Consider the following 20056-nt stretch of genomic DNA (forward strand, 5'->3'; position numbering starts at 1 on the left):
AATTTCTCAATCCTGTAAAGTCTGCTTTCCCAAAATTGTATCTTCCCTGCATATAAAGCTCATCTCTTGGCTCCACATTCCCTGTAATCATCTGGAACTCAATGACCACAAGATCACTTTTTCCAACAGGACACAGATATTTCAAGGATTATATTACATCAGGTTCTTTGGTAAACAGTAAATCTAGTCTTCCTGGTGTGTCCTCGCCTCGGAACTGTGTCTCTTCTTTGACCCATTGCATCATCACACTGTTCATTGTTATATTTAATAATATAGTGCCCCATGAATCTTCGCTGCCTCCTGAGTCCCATTCCTCCCAGTTCGCCTCTTTACATTTGAAGTCACGCATTAAAATTACAGCATATTGTTGCTTTTCTCAATCATTTTCTGTATATAACTAGCCATGTCTGACAACATTTCCTGGTATTCATCATCACTCCCTGCTCTTGTCTTAGGGGGAACATACACTAGTGCCATATCTCTCTTGCTATTCTCTCCAGTTTCTAAATTCATATTTATCACTTCGGCCCTGCCATCTCCCATTTCCACAGTATCTACATTTATGTTGTTCTTCACTGTTATCATCACTGCTCCTCCCATTTTTTGTTTTCTGTCTCTTCTCCACAGTTTGTGCTATTTCATGTTTAGTGTGTGTGTGTGTGTGTGTGTGTGTGTGTGTATTTACCTATCTGTATTTACTTATGTGTAATATAGGTAACCAAGGCCGACACATGCAAGCATGTTGGAGCCTTTAAAAACGAAAACGATAGAAGCATTGAGCTAAGCTTGTGTTGTCTTGTCTCCACATATAACAGAAACATTACTGGGGCTAACACAGAGCCCTGGGGTACTCCACTAGTCACATTTTTCCACTGTAACACCTTATCTCTTATAACTGTTCTCATCTACCTTCCTATCAGATAATCTTCCATCCACTTTAATAGTTTCCCATGAACCCCTCCAAAGGTCTTCAACTTCCACAGCAGTCTCTATAGGGCACCCTGTCAAGTGCTTTCTTGAGATCTAGATAGACTCAATCTACTCACCTCTCTCTCTCTCATGTAAGACATCTATTACCCTAATATAGAAACTTAATAGGTTAGTAACACAAGATCTTGCTTCCTTAAAACCAAATTGTCTTCATGTTATCACTTCATTTTCTTCTAAATACTTAATCCATCTTTTACTAATAATTTTCTCACAGATTTCACAAACAACACTAGTAAGTGATACAGGTCTATAACTGAGTGAATCTTCCCTACCTCCTCCCTTGAAGATTGGCACAATATTTGCTTTATTCCAGTCTTTAGGTAATTGTCCGTTTTCCAGAGAGCTCATAATGATGACATAAACAGGCCACACTTACTGGTCAGCAGATTCTTTCAGGATCCATCTAGCCACACTATCTGGTCCCACTGCTTTTTTCACACCCAAGTCCCTCAACAGCTGTAGCACCTCATTCATATCAACTGCTTTTTCTGTCATTCTTGTCATCCTGAGTTCCATTTCAGTTTCTCTAAATTTCTCTTCTAAAACACAAACCAACTACAGCTTGTTGTTCACTATTTTGCACAATTCTTCCTCTCTTTCGTAAGTTTCATCTCCATCCCTCAATCGTATTAAACTGTCCTTAACTTTCATTTTACCGTTTACCACTCACTCGATGTAGTGCTGCTCTCAGGTGTTTGCCTTTTCCTTTTCCTCTCCTCCATCATTCTTTCCTTTCATCCTCTTCTGCTTTTCTTTCCTCCCTCTTCTGTCTTTCTTTCCTTCATTCTTTCCTCTTCCTTCTACCTGTGGGTGGCTCTACAGTGAGTGACAAGCCTAATGGTTTCCTGTACACCAGGAAACCATTTACTACATTGAGTGGTAACCGTATAACCAAATTCTGGTGCCTGGTTGTTTAGTGGGTAATTACGGCACTCCAATCAGACTGAGCCGGTGCAGGTTTATATCCAAGGAGTGGTTGGGGTTTATTGCTAGCATTTTAGAAGGTATGATCAGAGAAAGAGTGAATATTGATGAGATGCAGTTTGGGCTTATGCCAGGTTGGGGGACCACTGATGCTATATTCATTGTTCGACAGCTTCAGGAAAAATATATTGGTAGGAGAAGGGATCTTTATTTTGTTTTTGTTGATTCAGAAAAGGCCTTTGACAGAGTCCCTAGAGAGGTGGTGAAGTGGGCAATGAGAAAGCTTGGCTTGGAGGAGTGGCTGGTTAGGGTGGTTATGGCTATGTATATGGGTACTCACACCCAGGTAAGAGTGGATGGAGATTTGAGTGATGAGTTTTCCGTGAATGTTGGTGTGCATCAGGGGTCAGTCTTGAGTCCCATGTTGTTTATCATGGTACTTGAAGCCTTTTCACGTGACTTTAGAAACGGACTCCCGTGGGAGTTGTTGTATGTTGATGATTTGGTGTTGATTGCAGAGAACAAAACGGAGGAGGAGGAAAGGTTTAGGAAGTGGAGAGATTGAATGGGGCACAAGGGTTTAAGGGTAAATGCAGATAAAACAAAAGTGATGATATCTAGGGTTGGTGGTGGTAATGTCAAAGACAAGGGAGAGTGGCCATGTGCAGTTTGACACAAGGGCGTGGGAAGTAATTCCATCTTGTGCGGTGTGTGTGATAAATGGGTGCATAAGCAATGTAGTGGTATCAGAGGTAGACTGCGAGATAATGCTGATTTTATGTGTACGGCGTGTCGGGGTGAGCAGGTGGAGATTGTCAGACGTGAAAGGATTGAACTTGCTGGTGAATCTCTTGAGTGTGTGGAAGAGTTTTGTTATTTGGGAGACATGTTGTGTGCTGGAGGTGGGGCTGGAGCTAGCTCTGTGGCTAGAGTGAGAAGTGGTTGGAAGAAGTTCAGAGAGCTCTTGCCTCTCCTGACAGTGAGAGGACTCTCCCTACGTGTTAAGGGGTCTTTGTATGCAGCATGTGTTAGGAGTGTAATGCTGTATGGTAGTGAGACCTGGGCAATGAAGGAGGAAGATATTCGCCTGCTCAGACATACACATATGACAATAATTAGGTGGATGTGCAGTGCGTCCCTGCGTCCAAGGCCTGGAGGGGCTGGGTTTACGATGGAAGAGTTGAGAGGTAGGATGGGACTGGAGTGTATTGGAATTGTGATGAGGAGAGGTAGATTGAGATGGTTTGGACATGTGGAGAGGATGGGGGATGATAATAGGCTGAGGAAGGTGAGAAGTGTTAATACTGGGGGTGGGGTTATGAGGGGTAGACCGAGAAAGACATGGGACGAGGTCATTAAGTGTGACCTCAGGGTTAAGGGACTGAACAGGGAGGCTGCAATGGATCGTGCAGCATGGAGAGCCGCCATTAGGTGACCAAGGCCGACACATGCAAGCATGTTGGAGCCTTTAAAAATGAAAATGAAAAAGAATGCCACTCAGGAATGAGTGAAGCTGGTCACGCTCAACTTAAATGTCAGCACCAACTTGCCTAGCTCCTGGCTCCTACGCTCCTCATGGGGCAACATAGGACTGGATAATGAATGGAAGGACAAACCTGTAAAATAGTTGAGGTTCTTTTTTACAGTTACAATATCTTTTTCATATTTCCTTTCCTATTCTCTCTGCACCCTTACATATCCATTTCTTACTCACTTGCATTCCTCTCAAGCCCTTTCACTATACAGTACCTTCCTCTCATTTTATTCCATGCACTTTTTCTTGCCTCAAGTGCCATTCCACATCTATTGTTAAACCACTGTTTCTTCCTTTCCATTGTTGTGTAGAATTTTGGGACATACAGTACCCTCGCGTCCAACACACATTTGTCCAGCATGATTCGTGTCCAGCACGGAGAGCAATAATTAGTAAGATTTAATTCGGTTTAATTACTGTAACACGGGTGCATTAGCATAACACGGACGGAGCTCTGAGAAGTGGGCGAAATCCGCAGAGTTTGCCTCTAGCACGATCACCCCCGGTCCAACACGGTCATACTGGACGTTCCTGTGATGCTGACAGCCAATAAAAACTTCCGATCAAGTAGCCTCCCCTGCCCACTATCGTGAGGTGATCGTGATGTCGCCCAATTAAAAACACTTCTGCCCTCATGTGATGTTTTGTTTAAATTTCTCCCACCACAGCGCCACTCAGTCGCATAATTCGCATTGGAAGGTGCTTTTTCTTGCTGCATTTTCTGCCCTTGTTACTGCATTTTACCCTGCTCACGATGCCTAGGAAGCCTTCTGAGAACCCCAAGAAGCGGCGGCACCTCCCTCAGGCCACCAAGCTAGAAAGCATCGAGAGGAAGAAGAAAGGGGAGAGGAAAGTGGACACTGCCAAGGCCTACAACATGAATGAAGCCAACGTGAGGACCATAATAAAAAACCAAGACAAGATCCTGGCAGCATTGAAGGCTTACAGAGTGCTAGGACAGGCAGAAGCAGGACCTTCCGTGGCTGTAGACGAAGATAGTGATTCTGAATGTGATTTTGAAGGATTTATGAGGGAGGTTGAGGAGGAGCAGCAGCCATTACCCGCTAGTGACGCCAGCAGCCATCCTCCTGGGACCCAGTAGGACTACCTACAGCCTTGGATACCACCTTCCATTCCCAGCAAGCCCACCAACACTATCCTAAAAGGTTAGTTATCATTCATTGCACAGTACCATTTATTATAATTACAGCAGTACCAATATATGTATAAGTATATGGTAGGTATTTAGGGTGACTTTTCCTAGAGTTGCTGACATAATTCATTTTTCCCCATAAGCTCTGTTGTTTGTCCAACACGTTTTTGGTCCAACACGGGACCCTTGCATGACAATATTACCATGTTGGACGCGACGGTACTGTATTTACTAACTCCTGTTTTATATACTTCTATCAAAAACTCATATTTCTCATCAACATTTGTGACTGCATTCATTTTACTCCAGTCCACCCTTTGGAAAAAGTTCCTCAAGGAAACAAAGTCTGCCCTCCCATACCTGTATCTATTTCCTGTGTTTTTCATCTCTCTCTCCTTCCTTTACTTCCACTACTTCCATCTCAATAGCCAGATGATCACTTCTACCAATGGGGCATTGGTAGGTTATGTTCTTCACATCATTTGGGTCCTTTGTAAATACCAAGTCCAGCCTTGATGGTTTGTCATCTCCTCTAATTCTTGCATTTTCTTTAACCAAGTTAACAAGTTTTCCATCACCATTTCCATCAATTTATTTCCCCATGATTCCTCACTGTTCCCAGCATCCACACTTTCCCAATCAACTTCTCTACAGTTAAAATCCCCCATGATTATTATTCTATTTCTTTGCTGAATTAACATCTTCAGCTTTATAATGGATTCTCTTATTAACTATTCATAATCTTCTTTTGTCCATGCCCTACTCTGGGGGGGAATATCAAATATTATTATAACTTTTTTTTTTCCATAACAGTCCTCTATTTCCATTCCTAAAAGTTCACCCATGGTATTTTCTATCTATCTATGGCCCGACACACTAATCCCGCAAAGGATGGCCACAGACAAAACACCTCCAAGTTGCTCTGTCACCCACTATTTGACTGCCCTCCCCCCAACTCACTCCCCCTCTCTCTCATATACCTCTCAATTTCTTTATTTTTTGTTCTTAAGTCACTATAGGTTAGAATCATTACATCTCCCCGAACTTGCTTTCTCTATCCCTCCTCCAAATGTTATAACTGTTCGTCCATCCATCCATCATCCAATCCTACACTGCCCCATGAGGAGCGTAGGAGCCCGGGGCTATACAGTTGGTCCCGACATTTCAGATGAGAGTGACCAGCCTCACTCATCCCTGAGTGGCATTACACGAGCAATCAACCCCAACCACCCCTTGGATATAAACCTTCACCGGCTCAATCCGATTGGAGAGCAATAATTACTTACTAAACCACCAGGTGCCAAAATTTGGTTATATGGTTACCACCCAGCATAGTAAATGGTTTCCTGGTGTACAGGAAATCATTTGACTTGTCATTCAGTGTAGAGTCACCCACAGGCAGAAGGAAGAGGAAAGAATGAAGGAAAGAAAGACAGAAGAGGGAGTGTAAAGTTACCCGTAGGCAGAAGGACAACATCCAAATAATTTTGTATCAACATCTCGGGGCAATGTAGCCTCCACCATGCAAACAATTTCAGTTTCTTTTCATCTGCATAGTCTCCGATTTCCTCTTCCTTACGATTTCCTCTTCCTTAGATAATAATCCATCTACATTACTATTATTGATTCTTTGATTAACTGTCCGTTTTATCTTTATTCATTCTTCTCTTTTTTGTGTTCACATCCATCCCCCTTGTTTCCTTCACTTCTAGTTCCTCACATACCACTTCCTTACTTTCATATCCATCACTCTCCAAAAAAAAATTGTCTATGTTCTTCCTCTGTCTTCCTGTCATTTTTTTTCCTTTACTTGTTCCTTCAAAGATTTTAAAACTTCTCTTTCTTCTTCATTCAGATCTTTTCTTATTATCTATCTATCTATCTATCTATTGCCAGACGCCTCAATCCCGTTTGGGGTGGCCACAAACAAATCGCCTCCAAGTCGCCCTGTCCCCCGCCATTTCACTGCCCTGCTCCCAACTCACACCCCCCTCTCTCATATACCTCTCCACCCCATCCCTCCATCTCATCCTCGGCCTCCCCCTCCCTCTTCCCCCCTCCACCTCACTCACATACACTCTCTTCGTCAGTCTCTCACCCTCCATCCTCTCCACATGGCCAAACCACCTCAGTGTGTTCCTCATAACGCTTCCTATCACATCCACATCCACACCACAACGCTCCTTTATATCCTCATTCGTCAGCCTGTCTCTCCACGTGACTCCACAGGCTCCTCTTAAATAACTCATTTCCACTGCTCTCACTCTTGACTTGTGTCCTTCCAACAATGTCCAAGCTTCACTTCCGTACGTTAGAGTTGGTATCACAATACTGTCATGTAGTAACTTTTTCACAATACTGTATTTTCCATCCCTGCCTCTTTACTTAGTTTCCAGGTCATTTTAAGTATGTCATTTAATACACTTTCTGATGACAACTTAACTCTCACTGGTATTGCTTCCCCTTTCTTATACACCCCTATCCTCCTTGCTTCCTCAATTTCTTTTTCCCACTTGCTTCCTTCAGGATAGATCTTGCCCAATATTTTTCTCACTTGATTCAAGTCTCTCTCGAGTTTCACAATCTAACCATTTCTTCCTCCTCCCTATTTCCAAATATTACCACACATCTGTTCCTTTCTACAGTTTCTCTTACTATTTTCTCTTTCTTCTTCAATATTTTCACTACATTTTCTTTCATTTTTATTCTTGTTCATTTCCCTTTCTTCCTAAATTATTTCCCTCAAGCTGGCCACTTCTTTCTGTTCTTCTACATGTGCCCACTTTGCCTTTTGCTCTTCTAACACACTACTCTCTTTCTATGTGTATGTGTGTGTGTGTGTGTGTGTGGGGGGGGGGCTTTCTTCTGGGTACTGAATATTAAATCTTACGCCATGAAATTTCTTGTGCCAGACCTCGAGATGTCTCATACACAAACTGCCTCACTTCCTCCAAAGTTGACCTTTCTCACACGTGACGCCCTACTGTGAGCTGTAGCCAGTGTTTTGTGCGCTTATATTGGGGTATTATGGCTCCAATGCATCCACAACCTGCCTCAACAAAATCTAGTAGTGATGTGAAAGCACATGAATGAGATAGGAGAGTTATGACTATAGTTGAAAAGGTGGTTCTGCTTGATCTTCTTCATCAACACATTACCATCTCATCCAAATGCATCATCATCATCATCATCATCATCATCATCACATTACTATTTCATTGACACCTTACCATCTCATCATCATCAACAAATGCATCATCATCATAATCACTGCCATCACATTATCACTTCATTGACACCTTATCATCTCTATCTATCAATCTATTCCCAGACGCCTCAATCCTGTTCAGGGTGGCCACAAACAAATCGCCTAAACGTCGCCCTGTCCCCTGCCATTTCATTGCCCTGCTCCTAACTCACAACCCCCCTCTCTCACATACCTCTCCACCCCATCCCTCCATCTCATCCTTGGCCTCCCCCTCCCTCACTCCCCCTCCACCTCACTCACATACACTCTCTTCGTCAGTCTTTCACCCTTCATCCTCTCACCATCATCAAATGCACAAACAGTAGGGAAGGCAGAGAAAGGAATAATACAAAGGAAAAGCATTCAAATGGTGAGAAACTAACATAAATATCACTGTATCATACTCTTACTGTATGTTCATTTTATTTTCATTAAGTGTACTAATATAAATTCAAAGCTAATGTACAGTACATTGGCTCTCTTATTCAATTTTCTTCTAAACTTATTGTTACATACTTTACATATGACACAATGAGGGTGGCTGGCTTCTATATACTGTACTGTACTTACCACTATAGAATCATCCCTTATTATTCACAGGTTTTTTATCCATGGATCTAGGAAGAAAAATGAATGCAAATTACTCTGAAAATAGGTATTCTGGAAACACGTGCGGAAATGTAGAAGTGACAATGGAAAGAAATGTAAAACTGTGAAGGATGTGTGTGGCAGATTATTAACCCATGGGATGAAGTAAGGACCAGATGGAAAGAATATTTTGAAAGTCTGATCATTGGGAATGGAGACAGCAAAGCGACTGTTAACATGCCTGGTTTTGGGGGTGTACAGAAAAGGAATGCAGTACCAGGAAACGTGACACTCATACAGGTGAAGAACGCTGTGAGAACGCTAAAAAATGGGAAAGCAACTGGGGATGATGAGGTGTATACAGAGATGATTAAGTGCAGTGAATAAGGAGGAATGAAGTGCTCATTGGAAATATGTAAGAAGGCATGGATGAGTGAAACTGCCAGTAGTGTGGAAAAAGGCAGTGGCTGTACCTCTTTAAAATATTAAAGTGAGAGAAATGAGTGCAAGAATTATCATGGCATAAGACTATTAAGTGTAGTAGGGAAGGTATATGGAAGAAGTAATACAGAGAAAGTAAGAGAGATATCATAGGTCCTAGTGACTAACGAACATGGTGTCTCTAGGAGTGGCAGAGGATGTGTGGATCAAATATATGTATAGCAGAGAAGGCGTGTGTGAAGGACTATAAGGTGTTTATGGCATTTATGGATCTGGAAAAAGCATACGACAAAGTAGACGGAGAAGGATTGTGGAATATTTTGTGCATGTACTGTGTAGATGGTAAGCTGCTACCCAGTAGGTGTTGTCAAGAGTGAGGCATGTGTAAGGGTTAATGGGCATCTAAGTGACTGGTTCACGATCAATGTGGGAACGCGAGAAAGTTGTGTGATGTCCCCATATACTGTACATGGATGGAGCGATGAAAGAAATAAAAACATGAGTAATGGAGTGAAAGACGGCGTTGGTAATGAATGGTGATGGATGGAATATCTCAAATTTGTTTTATGCTGATGATGGTGCTACTTGCAAATACTGGACAAGAGCTTGGCAGACTAGTGCAGAGTTTTGTAGATGTCTGTGAGTGTTGTGCCTTGAAAGTAAATGTAGAAAAGAGTGAAGGGATTGTTCTATCTATCTATCTATTGCCAGACGCCTTAATCCCATAAGGGGTGGCCACAAACATATCGCCTCCATGTCGCCCTGTCCCCCACCATTTCACTGCCCTGCTTCCAACTCACACCCCCCTCTCTCATATACCTCTCCATTCCATCCCTCTATCTCACCCTTGTTATTGAGAGAAAAGGTGACTCCCAGTGTGATGTTACAGTGAATGGAGTGAGACTGGAATTGGTGAGAGAGTTCTAATACCTGGGAACAGTGACAGAAATGAAAGGAAAATGTGCAAAAGAAGTGGAAAGTAGAGTGATACAAGGAAGGAAACTAGCTGGTGCTATGAAGGCCTTGCTAAAAAACAGAGGCTTGAGTGCAGCAGCTGCACGAGGCTTACATCAAGGAGTGTTAGTGCCAACTTTAACATACAGATGTGAGACTATGGTGTGGCATGCAACTGACAAGCCAAGGGTATGAGCAATGGAGATGGGACTACTGAGGAATGTATGCGGTGTACAGAGAGTGGATGGAGTACGGAATAATGTGATTCATAAAAAATGCGGGTTCAGGAAGTCTGTGGACACCAGAATCGAAGAGAGTGTACTGAGATGGTTTGGTCATGTGGTGAGCATGGATGACAAAAGAGAGGTGAAAAAAGTACACCTGAGCGAATTAGAAGGAGGGAGGAGGCGAGGTAGGCCAAGAATAAGGTGGAGGGATATGGTGGATGACTGTGTGAAGAAGACAGGTACGAAAGTTGGTGAGGCTATGGGACTGACAAGAGACTGAGCTGACTGAATGAATTTTGTGCAGAGAAGCGCATAACCAGGGATCTGGCACCCCTTTTTAACGTGACAGCGTTCGGAATGACTCTATCAGATATGTATACATGAAGCTACAGAATGTGGTGAAACTTTTTTTGGCCTATCAGATGGTGACAAGATTCCGTGGGCTTAAGTGATAAGTGAATGGAAGTGTGGGCCATTGAATTGGGCAAATTTGGGATGTCTGGACATTGCCACTCTTCATCCTGCCCTATGGTGGGAAAGGAGGTCCGGATGATGATGACAATGATGATGATGATTCAATAACTCATGATTTTTTGTCTGGGGAGTTGATGGCTGAATTTCAAATTTCGCACCACAAAAGTTTTTGCACCCAGCTACTAAGTGTCTCATGCACTCCAACCGTCGCCTTTTCTCACGTCTTGTCATACTGTGAGCACTGTCCAGTGCAACTGCAAAGTTTGTTTACTTTTACTGAGATGCTGTGGCTCTAAAGCATCCTCAACCTGCCCCAGCAGTCTAGTAGTGCCAGGAATGTGCCTAAATGAGAAGAGAGTCATGACTAGTTGAAAAGATTGCTCTGTTCATCATCACCATTTCATTAACTCATTGTCATCTTATCATCCCTTCATCATCACCAAATGCATTATCATCTTATCATCTGACCACCATCATCATCATCATCATCAAAAGCACAAACACTAGAGGACGTGGGGAAGAGGACAGAGAAAGGGAAGAGGAATAAGGTGAGGCAACAGCATCTGAATGATGAGTACCACATATAAACACTGCATACCGCTGTACTGTACTTTCTTGTACAGCCACTGGATTTTCATTTTGTGCACTAATATAAATTTATATCTAATAACACTGAAACTGCTATGTTATTCCATTATCTTTTCAATTTTTCAGATGGTACTTTACATTTAACGTACAGTACAATGATGGCACTTGCTTCCATGTGCTTACCACTATACGGTGAATGGGAATTGTACTGTACTCCACGATGGGGATATTCGTAATTCATGAAAAGTACTCACAATTTTAGCTATTCATGGTATTTTTAGTAACCTAACCCCCATTAATAAAAAGAGATGACTGTACACTGAATAAAACGTGTACCCCATAAGGGGTATACTTTGCTTCTAATCCATATCAAGAGTATTAGCAGTTCTAGCTATTAGTTAGAAATGCTTCCTGGTGTGTTTCATCAGTACAGCGAGCTCTCACATAACGTGCGAATATTGTCCCCAGAAGGTCCCGCTTTATGAGATTTTTGTGCTATGGGCCATATGTTTACATGTTAAAGAGTTTCATGGTACCCAAACCACCCCCAAGTTCACCTTTTGGGGCAATTTTCAGGGATTTTTCCCACAACATTTACCTACCTAATAATGACTTCATTACATACAAATGCTGGAGGATTCCTCACCTTCAACTGAAGAGGCTGTGGGTTTCCTGGGGGGAGGGGGAGTGGGATTCCAAGGCAGGGCAGGACTCCTACTGGTCCCCAGGCGGCCAAAAGAAAGAGCAAAGATAACACACAGCAGGTGTGGAGCCAGAGCGCGGGGAGAGGGTAGGCTCAAGTGGGGCAGGGATGCTCAATGGACCATGACGACACCCGCACATCATTGGCTGATGCAACCCATGCTATGACTATCGCTGCCTGCGTTATGTCTGTTTCCTCCAAATTATGACCAATTTTTTTGCGTAATGACTGTTTAAACCATAATTTGTGTCCTCAGGCCACGTAATCCTTATCATCGCAGCGTAGTACTTTTTTTTAAAATGGGCAGATTATTCACCCACGTTATATCTGTCATTTTCCCGTTTTGACCATTTCCTAGCCTCAAATTTTGCCTTCTGTGTTATGTGACCTTCGCGCACTCAGATCGCGAGTTAAATGAAAGTTGACTATATACAGCAGAGATATGAAAACTGTGATAGCAATTCACATTGATTGGTTTCTTATCCCATTTGAATAGAAGAAGCTACCTACCAATTTTTTTAGCGATGGCCATTTATTTATGGGTCGCACCTGTTGGCACATTTTTACAGGAACAGAGAAACACTGACAAAAAATGCAACTTTATTAGTGAAGTTTATGCAAAAACAACAATCTCAATGTGGACTTCAATGAAGACTGGTAAACTTTTGAGCCACTCCCGCCTTTGTCCTCCAAACCATTCTTCTGCCATTGTACCCAATTTTTAGAAGGGATTGTTTCTGCTCTTCATCCGTGCACTGTGCATTGAGCCTCTGGATCACTGCAATTCCTTGTTCGACAGCATCATTTACAACTTTCAAATTTGTGACCAGGTCATTGAGGTTGGGGGTATATATGGCCTCAGGGACCTCCTGCTGAACTCCAGCCTTTGCAGCCAGCCACCCTAGCATTTCCTTCGCTCGGTTGGTCACAAATCTATCCAGGGTATCGGTGGCAGAAATGCTGAGATTTATTTTCCTCCAGCCTCTTCAGATACTTCCTGGCTAGCTAGTGAAGGTATTCCAGCATCCTTTGCCTTGTCTCCTGTTCAAGTCTCTTGCTGAAGAAGCCCAGGGAGACAGCCTCCTCACTGAGATATCATGGGTGATGTCTAAGGGCATTCTCTGCCACTGATGCCATCTCTTGGTCCAGGTAGTTGAGGAGGTCCTTGAGAAAAGCCAGATTGTTCTTGAGGGCCCTGCTTGGTATGACAGCTTCATGCCAATACCTGATGTAGATAAGGCTGACAAATTTTGCCACTCTCACCAATGCTCTTTGATCTGTGGTGTTCAAATCAACCTGGTGTGGGAAAAGCATAACCTTGAGAGCACAGAAAGCCCTGGCCATCCATCTTGCATGACGGTACGCACCTGGGGCTCAAAATCTGGCACCAACTCACTCCTGTATCTCTCCCCCAAGGTACAGATGGCAAAGCCTTAGCAGCTCTTCGTGGTCCTCACATGGATGAAGAGTGCTAAGAACACTGTTGATGTATTCCATCACGGAAGAACCCGCACGTGAAGCACTTTCCATGACACCATCTCACCAGCAAGTCGCACCGAGGCACTGAAAGTCGCCTGAGGCACTGAAACTGCACTCACTCACTGCCCAACTTCAGGGGGCATGGCTTGGCAAATTCCTGAGTCACAATTGGCAGAGATAACCAAAAACCATATCACCAGCCTAGATGTGGTTAATGAATCTGACCTCAAAGTACACTTCAATTTTCAAGAGATTTTGCAAGAATCATTTATAGGGGCAATGGATCATGGCCACAAGCAATATGAAAAAATTGTAAAATATTTCCAAATATGAAACAACCTATTGCTCCCACAGAATATAAGGGATGGCCATATGATGATGTCTTCTTTAATCATATCTTGCCATCACAAAATATTTCATATTAAGGGAGATCTCAAGGCAGTGGAGAAGTTAAAGAGCCAATAATTAATACCTCAGTTATACCCTTACAGTACCATACATAAACATAGAGAAAGCTCACCTTGTTGAAAAGAACCCTGGTGGCTCCTATCTTGCGTGAGATAAGGAAGGTGCGCATGAGAGCATTGGCCTGCCTCAATGCCTCCACCCGCTGCAGAGGATCATACAATAACCAGTCCATGGCACTAATCTTCACTCGGTCCTCAGCTGTTGTCTCAGACACTACCTCTCCTTCTGGGTCACGACCACTAGACGATAACCTGACACACAAAAGACACTGATGAGAAATATATGCAAACACATAAATACACATATGTAACATATTCACATACAGGGGGCCCTTAGTTTATATGGGCTTGGTTTACACCAACCACTCTATACACACAGTACCATCAATCTCTATCCTTCTGCACCTTTTGATGGGCATTCCATGGTTTACACACAAGGACTGCAACTACGAACCCCGGACTGCCCTCTTCAACATTTAACCCCTTAACCGCGGGGCGTCGCTTTCGTGACGCTTGGGAGCAAGGGATCATACCGCGGGGCGTCGCTTTTGTGATTCTGTGTTATTTTGAATTCACCCGGGCTTCCAAGTGGGGGCTTGTATTATCTATCAGTACTGCCAATGTCCAACACTAGTCAGCACTCCTAATCTCATCTGTACTCCCATCCATTGTTGACAATTTAGCAATTTCTCCCCGTTCCTGACTCCCCTCCCTACCCCCCCTCCATTACCCAATCCTCTCGCTCGCCCGGCCATGCTACGCTAAGTAAATCTTCCCTGGAATTTTTCACTGATTTCATCCATTGAAATAAGCCCTATGTCGTATTCTTATACCAAATAATATATACAAGAAAGAAATAAGGTAAGTGAGAGTGCCATACACCTGGAATTGGCTAATTATCACCTGACAACACCTCACGTGCACTCATTCGCTAATTTTCGCTGTTTTTTTCCCCTTGAAATATGCCGTATAATCTATTTTCGTAATAAATATATATGTAAGGAGGGAAGGGAGAAGCCTAAGTGATATTTACATTCACCTGGAACTACCTAATTTATAATGTATTGTCTAGATTTCCTGCCAATCATATCAGTGCTACACAAAGCTGTTTCAAGATTTAACATTGGTAGCTCTGATTATATATCTCCTAAGTAGGCCTCTAATCTATTTTTGTAATAAATATACATGTAAGGAGGGAAAGGAGAAGCCTAAGTGATATTTACATTCACCTGGAACTACCAAATTTATAATGTATTGTCTAGATTTCCTGCCAATCATATCAGTGCTAGACTTAGCTGTTTCAAGAACCAATATTGGTAACTCTGAATAACCCCTAAACAGGCCTCCAGGCTGGCCCTGCGTTATCAGTTTACTCTCATCTTCCGAAGTGAGGGGACGTATGTTTCTTCTTGCTGACTTCAAGGCATTTTTTCACCCCCATGCAAATGGCTCTGTGACCTTTACCCCCTACTAAACCTCGTGTGGAAAGAGGTAAAGGGCTGACAATTGATAAAAGAGTGACTACGATCTTTCTATTGAGTAAAACAGTGCAAGTGGAATTGTAAATAATGTGTAAATAATGTGTAAACAGCAAGTGAAAGTAATGAATGTAAATATACGTGAACAACGGAAAATAGTTTTATAAGTTATTTCAAGTGACAGTGCACAACACAGTGTAAATAAAATAGAAATGTAAATAACGTAAATAAAATAGAGAACGTAAATAGAAATGTAAATGAGTAGTATTATAAGAATACGAGTATATACCCTAGGAGTAATGAAAGTGAAAGTTTCACTCTAGCATGTCTGAATGCTATGAGTTATGAGAGTGAAGATGAAAGTGACATTCACTCTCAATGCCAGTATACAGGACGAGAAAGTGAATGCTACGTATTTTACTGAAAGAAATTGAATCCCTACAGTGACAATAAACTAATACTACTGAAGGAAACTTATGGATAAAGACTGTAGATACATATAAGTGTTATATAATAATAGAAATATAAAGTGTGAGGGGTTTTATGAATAATAAATGACAGAGTAACAAAAGCGAACTAGTGCCAGTGCGACGATCAGACGCGCTCGTAATTTCCATTGCTTTCACAGTGTTTTTTTTTTTGAGTATGGATCCCAAACTACTTGAAAATTGTAGAATAGTGTTTATAGTGTTTGTATCTGGCTGTGGTAATCATATTACGGGTTGTCGGGAAGTGTAAAGTGGAGACTTCGTTACCCTACTTCAGAGGTCTCCACAAGTCCTACGGTAACCGACGAAGGCTCAACAATCATTCCAGGAGAAAGCTGAAGGTATGTGCCATAAGCATATGTAATTTTATTATTCTAGGACTAATAACTGATTTTTGGCAAATATTTTTTGAGAGTCTGTCGGAGCCCAAATAACCCAGCGGCACACGCAAGTCATTGGTAAACAAGCCCGCGGTGTAGGGGTTAAAATACCTGTGTGGTGACATGGTGGTCACAGGAGACTGATGTCAGGGTCTTGACGCATGCACACAAACACACAACTATGAATGTCCTTCCCTGTCCCTTTCACCCATGCTGGCAGCATATTGTGTCACAACCCTGAAGATTAGGGAGTAGGCTGTAGCACCAGCCAATCAGGGAGGTACTTCCAAGGGGAATAGGAGTGCTGGTGATACAGAGTGCCAGTACTCCTGTTTCACTAGCTACTGGATCATCCCCTTTTGCTGACCTTTTCAGTGTGACACTTACATAGAGAGTAGATCAGTATACTCTTCCATACACTTTCATCTAACTATCTCATGCACTACACCACATGTGCTTTATGTGTCACACAATATGTCCCACTACATACAGGGGTTGATGCCAGCATGGGGATGCGGCCAGAAAACTTTGCCCCCGCTACCTAGAGGCGGACCTATTGTGGAAGACGTAACGAGGACTCCGCCAGCATAGATCTTGGTGCCAGGATGAGATGGGGCTCAACCTGTGCTAGTGTGTACAGGGCATTGCGGTTCCTAGGCTACCACTTCTGCCCAACAAAGAGGGGTCCGAACCTGGGAGTTGCGCCCCAGGAGGCTGCCCTATCAATGGGTGTATAATGGCAGGGCAGTTACAATGCCAAGACGCATTTAGAGGGTGTCCCTGTAGCTGTCCCGAGGCCACTGCCACAGCCACTGATCATGGCTGGTGGGCTATGGGTCCCAGATCCCATGCCTAAGCCTGGGACTGAGTGGGTTGGTGGGGCCTGTGGTATGTTCTCCAAATTATCAATTCTTACCAAATTATGACTAGAAAGAAAGATCTCAACAAGCCTGAGGAAACTAAATCACCCTAGGGGATCAGAGTGGCATCATGGAATGTGGGAAGTTTGTGGGGTAGAATGGGGGAAGTTGTTGTGGCATTTAGTAGGAGGTGGGTGAATGTGGGATGTGTTCAGGAGGCTCAGCCAGAATGATTGCTGGGGGTGGGGGATGAACATTACAAGTTGTTTTGACAGAGTAGGGCAGATGAATATGGTGGTGTGGATGTGTTGGTTGGGGAGAAATGAGTGGAATATGTCAAAAATGTGGCAAGAGTCAGTGACAGGATACAGTAGTGAATATTTTCTTCAGACGGATTATGTTTGCATTTATATCAGCGTATGCTCCACAAGGACGGCTTAGATGAGGTAGAGAAGGATAGATTCTGGGATGGCCTAATACATGTAGTGAGTGGTATGGAGGGTGATGAGATTGCTGTTTTGGAAGGGGACTTAAACAGTCATGTAGGTGAAGTAGCTCAAGGATATTAACAAGCATATGGAATGAATAAAGGACATGGTACAGACTGCAACATGGAATGTTAGGGGTGCAGATGATGAGGTGAGAGAGAGAGAGAGAGAGATTGTCTAGGTGCTTGAGGATGCAAAAATGCATGTATGTGGAATAACTGAAACAAAATGGAGAGGTTAGACTGCGAGAGAATGGGAGTATGGATGGGGTATATGTGTGGGAATAGGTGAAAATGAAAGGGCAAAAGAAGGAGTTTGTACTGTTGTGTGCAAAGATGGAAGGAGAATACAGTATAGGGGAGTATGGATCCGTCAGCTCAAGGATTGTCTGGGTAAGACTGAAAGTTGGAATAAAAATGAGTAATTCACCGAGTCGGTCAGGATCACTTGATGGCCGTGATCGTCAGCTTTTACCCTCCCGGAAAGGAGCTGAGAGCTCATATAGTCCGATCTAAGGGCAAGGCTGTAACCTTCACACATGCACACACCCATTCCCTTGCTCAAGGGGGACAGTAACCACCCACTGCGTCAGTGAAACACTTCGCAACCTGAGCGAGGCGCGAACTCCTGTCTACCAGATGGCAAGCGAGAACGTTACCACTGTACCAGCGAGCGGTGTCTGAAAGTTGGAATAAAAATGTGTGTGTGTGTGTGTGTGTGTGTGTACAAAGGGTAGCTACAAGATGGGCACCAAGCTTAAGGGATCTCAGCTACAAAGAAAGACTAGAAAAACTGAGTATAAAAATGTGTGTGTGTGTGTGTGTGTGTGTGTGTGTGTGTGTGTGTGTGTGTGTGTGTGTGTGTGTGTGTGTGTGTGTGTGTGTGTGTGTGTACAAAGGGTAGCTACAAGATGGGTACCAAGCTTACGGGATCTCAGCTACAAACAAAGACTAGAAAAACTGAGTAAACCAACACTACAGGGGAGAAGGGAAAGAGAAGACATGATTATGCTATATAAATGCAACTCAGGGAAAGAGAAAATAGACATAAATGAATATATAACATATGGGGAAGCATCAGCAAGGGGACACTGTAAAAAACTACATAAAAAGAGAGGTGATAATGACTTAAGGAAAATCTGTTTCCCAAATAGGGCAACTGATCAGGGGAATCCACTACTGAATGAAATAGTGTGTGCCAAAACTATTCATAAATTTAAGGATATGTATGAAAAAAATGGTTTGATATATGGGGCAATATGAACTTGATGCATTCCCATAAAGATACAATTAGGTAAGAACAATTATTCACACACACACACTGTTTTATAGATTTGTTAATGGCAAACTGAAACAAAAGGAAGGAATCACCAAATTGAAAGTAAAAGGAGAGGTCTATAAAGATGCAGCAATGCAAGCTGAAATAATGAACAAATGTTTCCAATCAGTTTTCACTAATGAAAAAGAGTTTGTGGAAGGGGAGGGAGTGACTAGAAATGTACCGGTGATAAACGATATAAAAGTGGAGGTACAGGAAGTGTATAAATTATTGGAAACCCAAGATGTAAGGAAAGCCCCAAGACCTGATGGAATTTCTAACTGGGTACTGAAGGAATGCAGAGAACAACTGGCAGATAAAATTCACAGTTTAATCATGTGTTCTCTGGAAGAGGGGAAAGTGCCACAAGAATGGAAGAGGGCAAATGTGGTACCAATTTATACGGGAGGAAACAGGGAAGAACCCCTGAATTATAGACCAGTGTCTCTAACCAGCACGGTTGCAAAATTGTGCGAGAGAATCCTGAAAGACAGATGGATAAAATATCTAGAAGAGATGAATATTTTGGCCAAATGTCAGTTTGGATTCAGAAGTGGAAGGTCATGTGTTTCCAACTTGTTGAGCTTTTACTCAAGAGCGATTGACGTGGTACAGGAGAGAGATGGTTGGGTGGATTGTGTGTACAGTACTTAGACTTAGAGAAGGCCTTTGACAAGGTACCTCATAAGAGACTAATGTGGAAACTAGAATATCTAGGAGGACTGAAGGGGAAACTCCTGGAATGGATGAGAGACTTTTTGAGAGACAGACAAATGAGGACAGTAATAAAGGATAGGATGTCTGGATGGAGGGAAGTAACAAGTGGAGTCCCCCAAGGCTCGGTGTTGGCGCCAGTAATGTTCCTTATTTAAGTAAATGATATGGTAGATGGAGTGAACAGTTATGCAAGTCTGTTTGCTGATGATGTGAAGATCTTGAGGAAGGTAGAGGTTGAGGAGGATTGTAAAAGCTGCAGGAGGATCTGGATAGGATACATGATTGGAGCCGGACATGGGAAATGAAATTTAATGTAAAAAAATGTAAAATATTGGAAATGGGTAAAAGTACCAGGAGGCCATCACTGAATTATTTGTTGGGTAATGAATTAATCACTAAAATGAGAGAAGAGAAAGACTTGGGAGTGCTGGTCCAAGATAGTTTGTCACTTGAAAAGCACATTAATAAGATAGTTAGAGAGACTTATGAACTCGTGACAAACATAAGAGTAGCATTTCATTATATGGATGAGGAGATGATGAAAAAATTGATAGTGCCC

The 20056-nt window shown here is 42.7% G+C and overlaps 1 protein-coding gene across 1 annotated transcript in view; it reads right to left on the minus strand.

Annotated features, from left to right (window-relative positions):
• The window catches only part of Nup107 (nuclear pore complex protein Nup107), a 399651-nt gene that overhangs the window by 115143 nt on the left and 264452 nt on the right, over positions 1–20056 (minus strand). The window contains exon 13 of the mRNA XM_080276587.1: positions 13823–14021. Within this exon, the coding sequence (XP_080132713.1) occupies positions 13823–14021 (199 nt within the window). The remainder of the gene's footprint in view (positions 1–13822; positions 14022–20056) is intronic.

The sequence above is a fragment of the Coenobita brevimanus genome, chromosome 65 (assembly GCF_032717465.1).
Source record: "Coenobita brevimanus isolate Jiangsu-jjx chromosome 65, ASM3271746v2, whole genome shotgun sequence".
NCBI classification, from domain to species: Eukaryota; Metazoa; Arthropoda; class Malacostraca; order Decapoda; family Coenobitidae; genus Coenobita; species Coenobita brevimanus.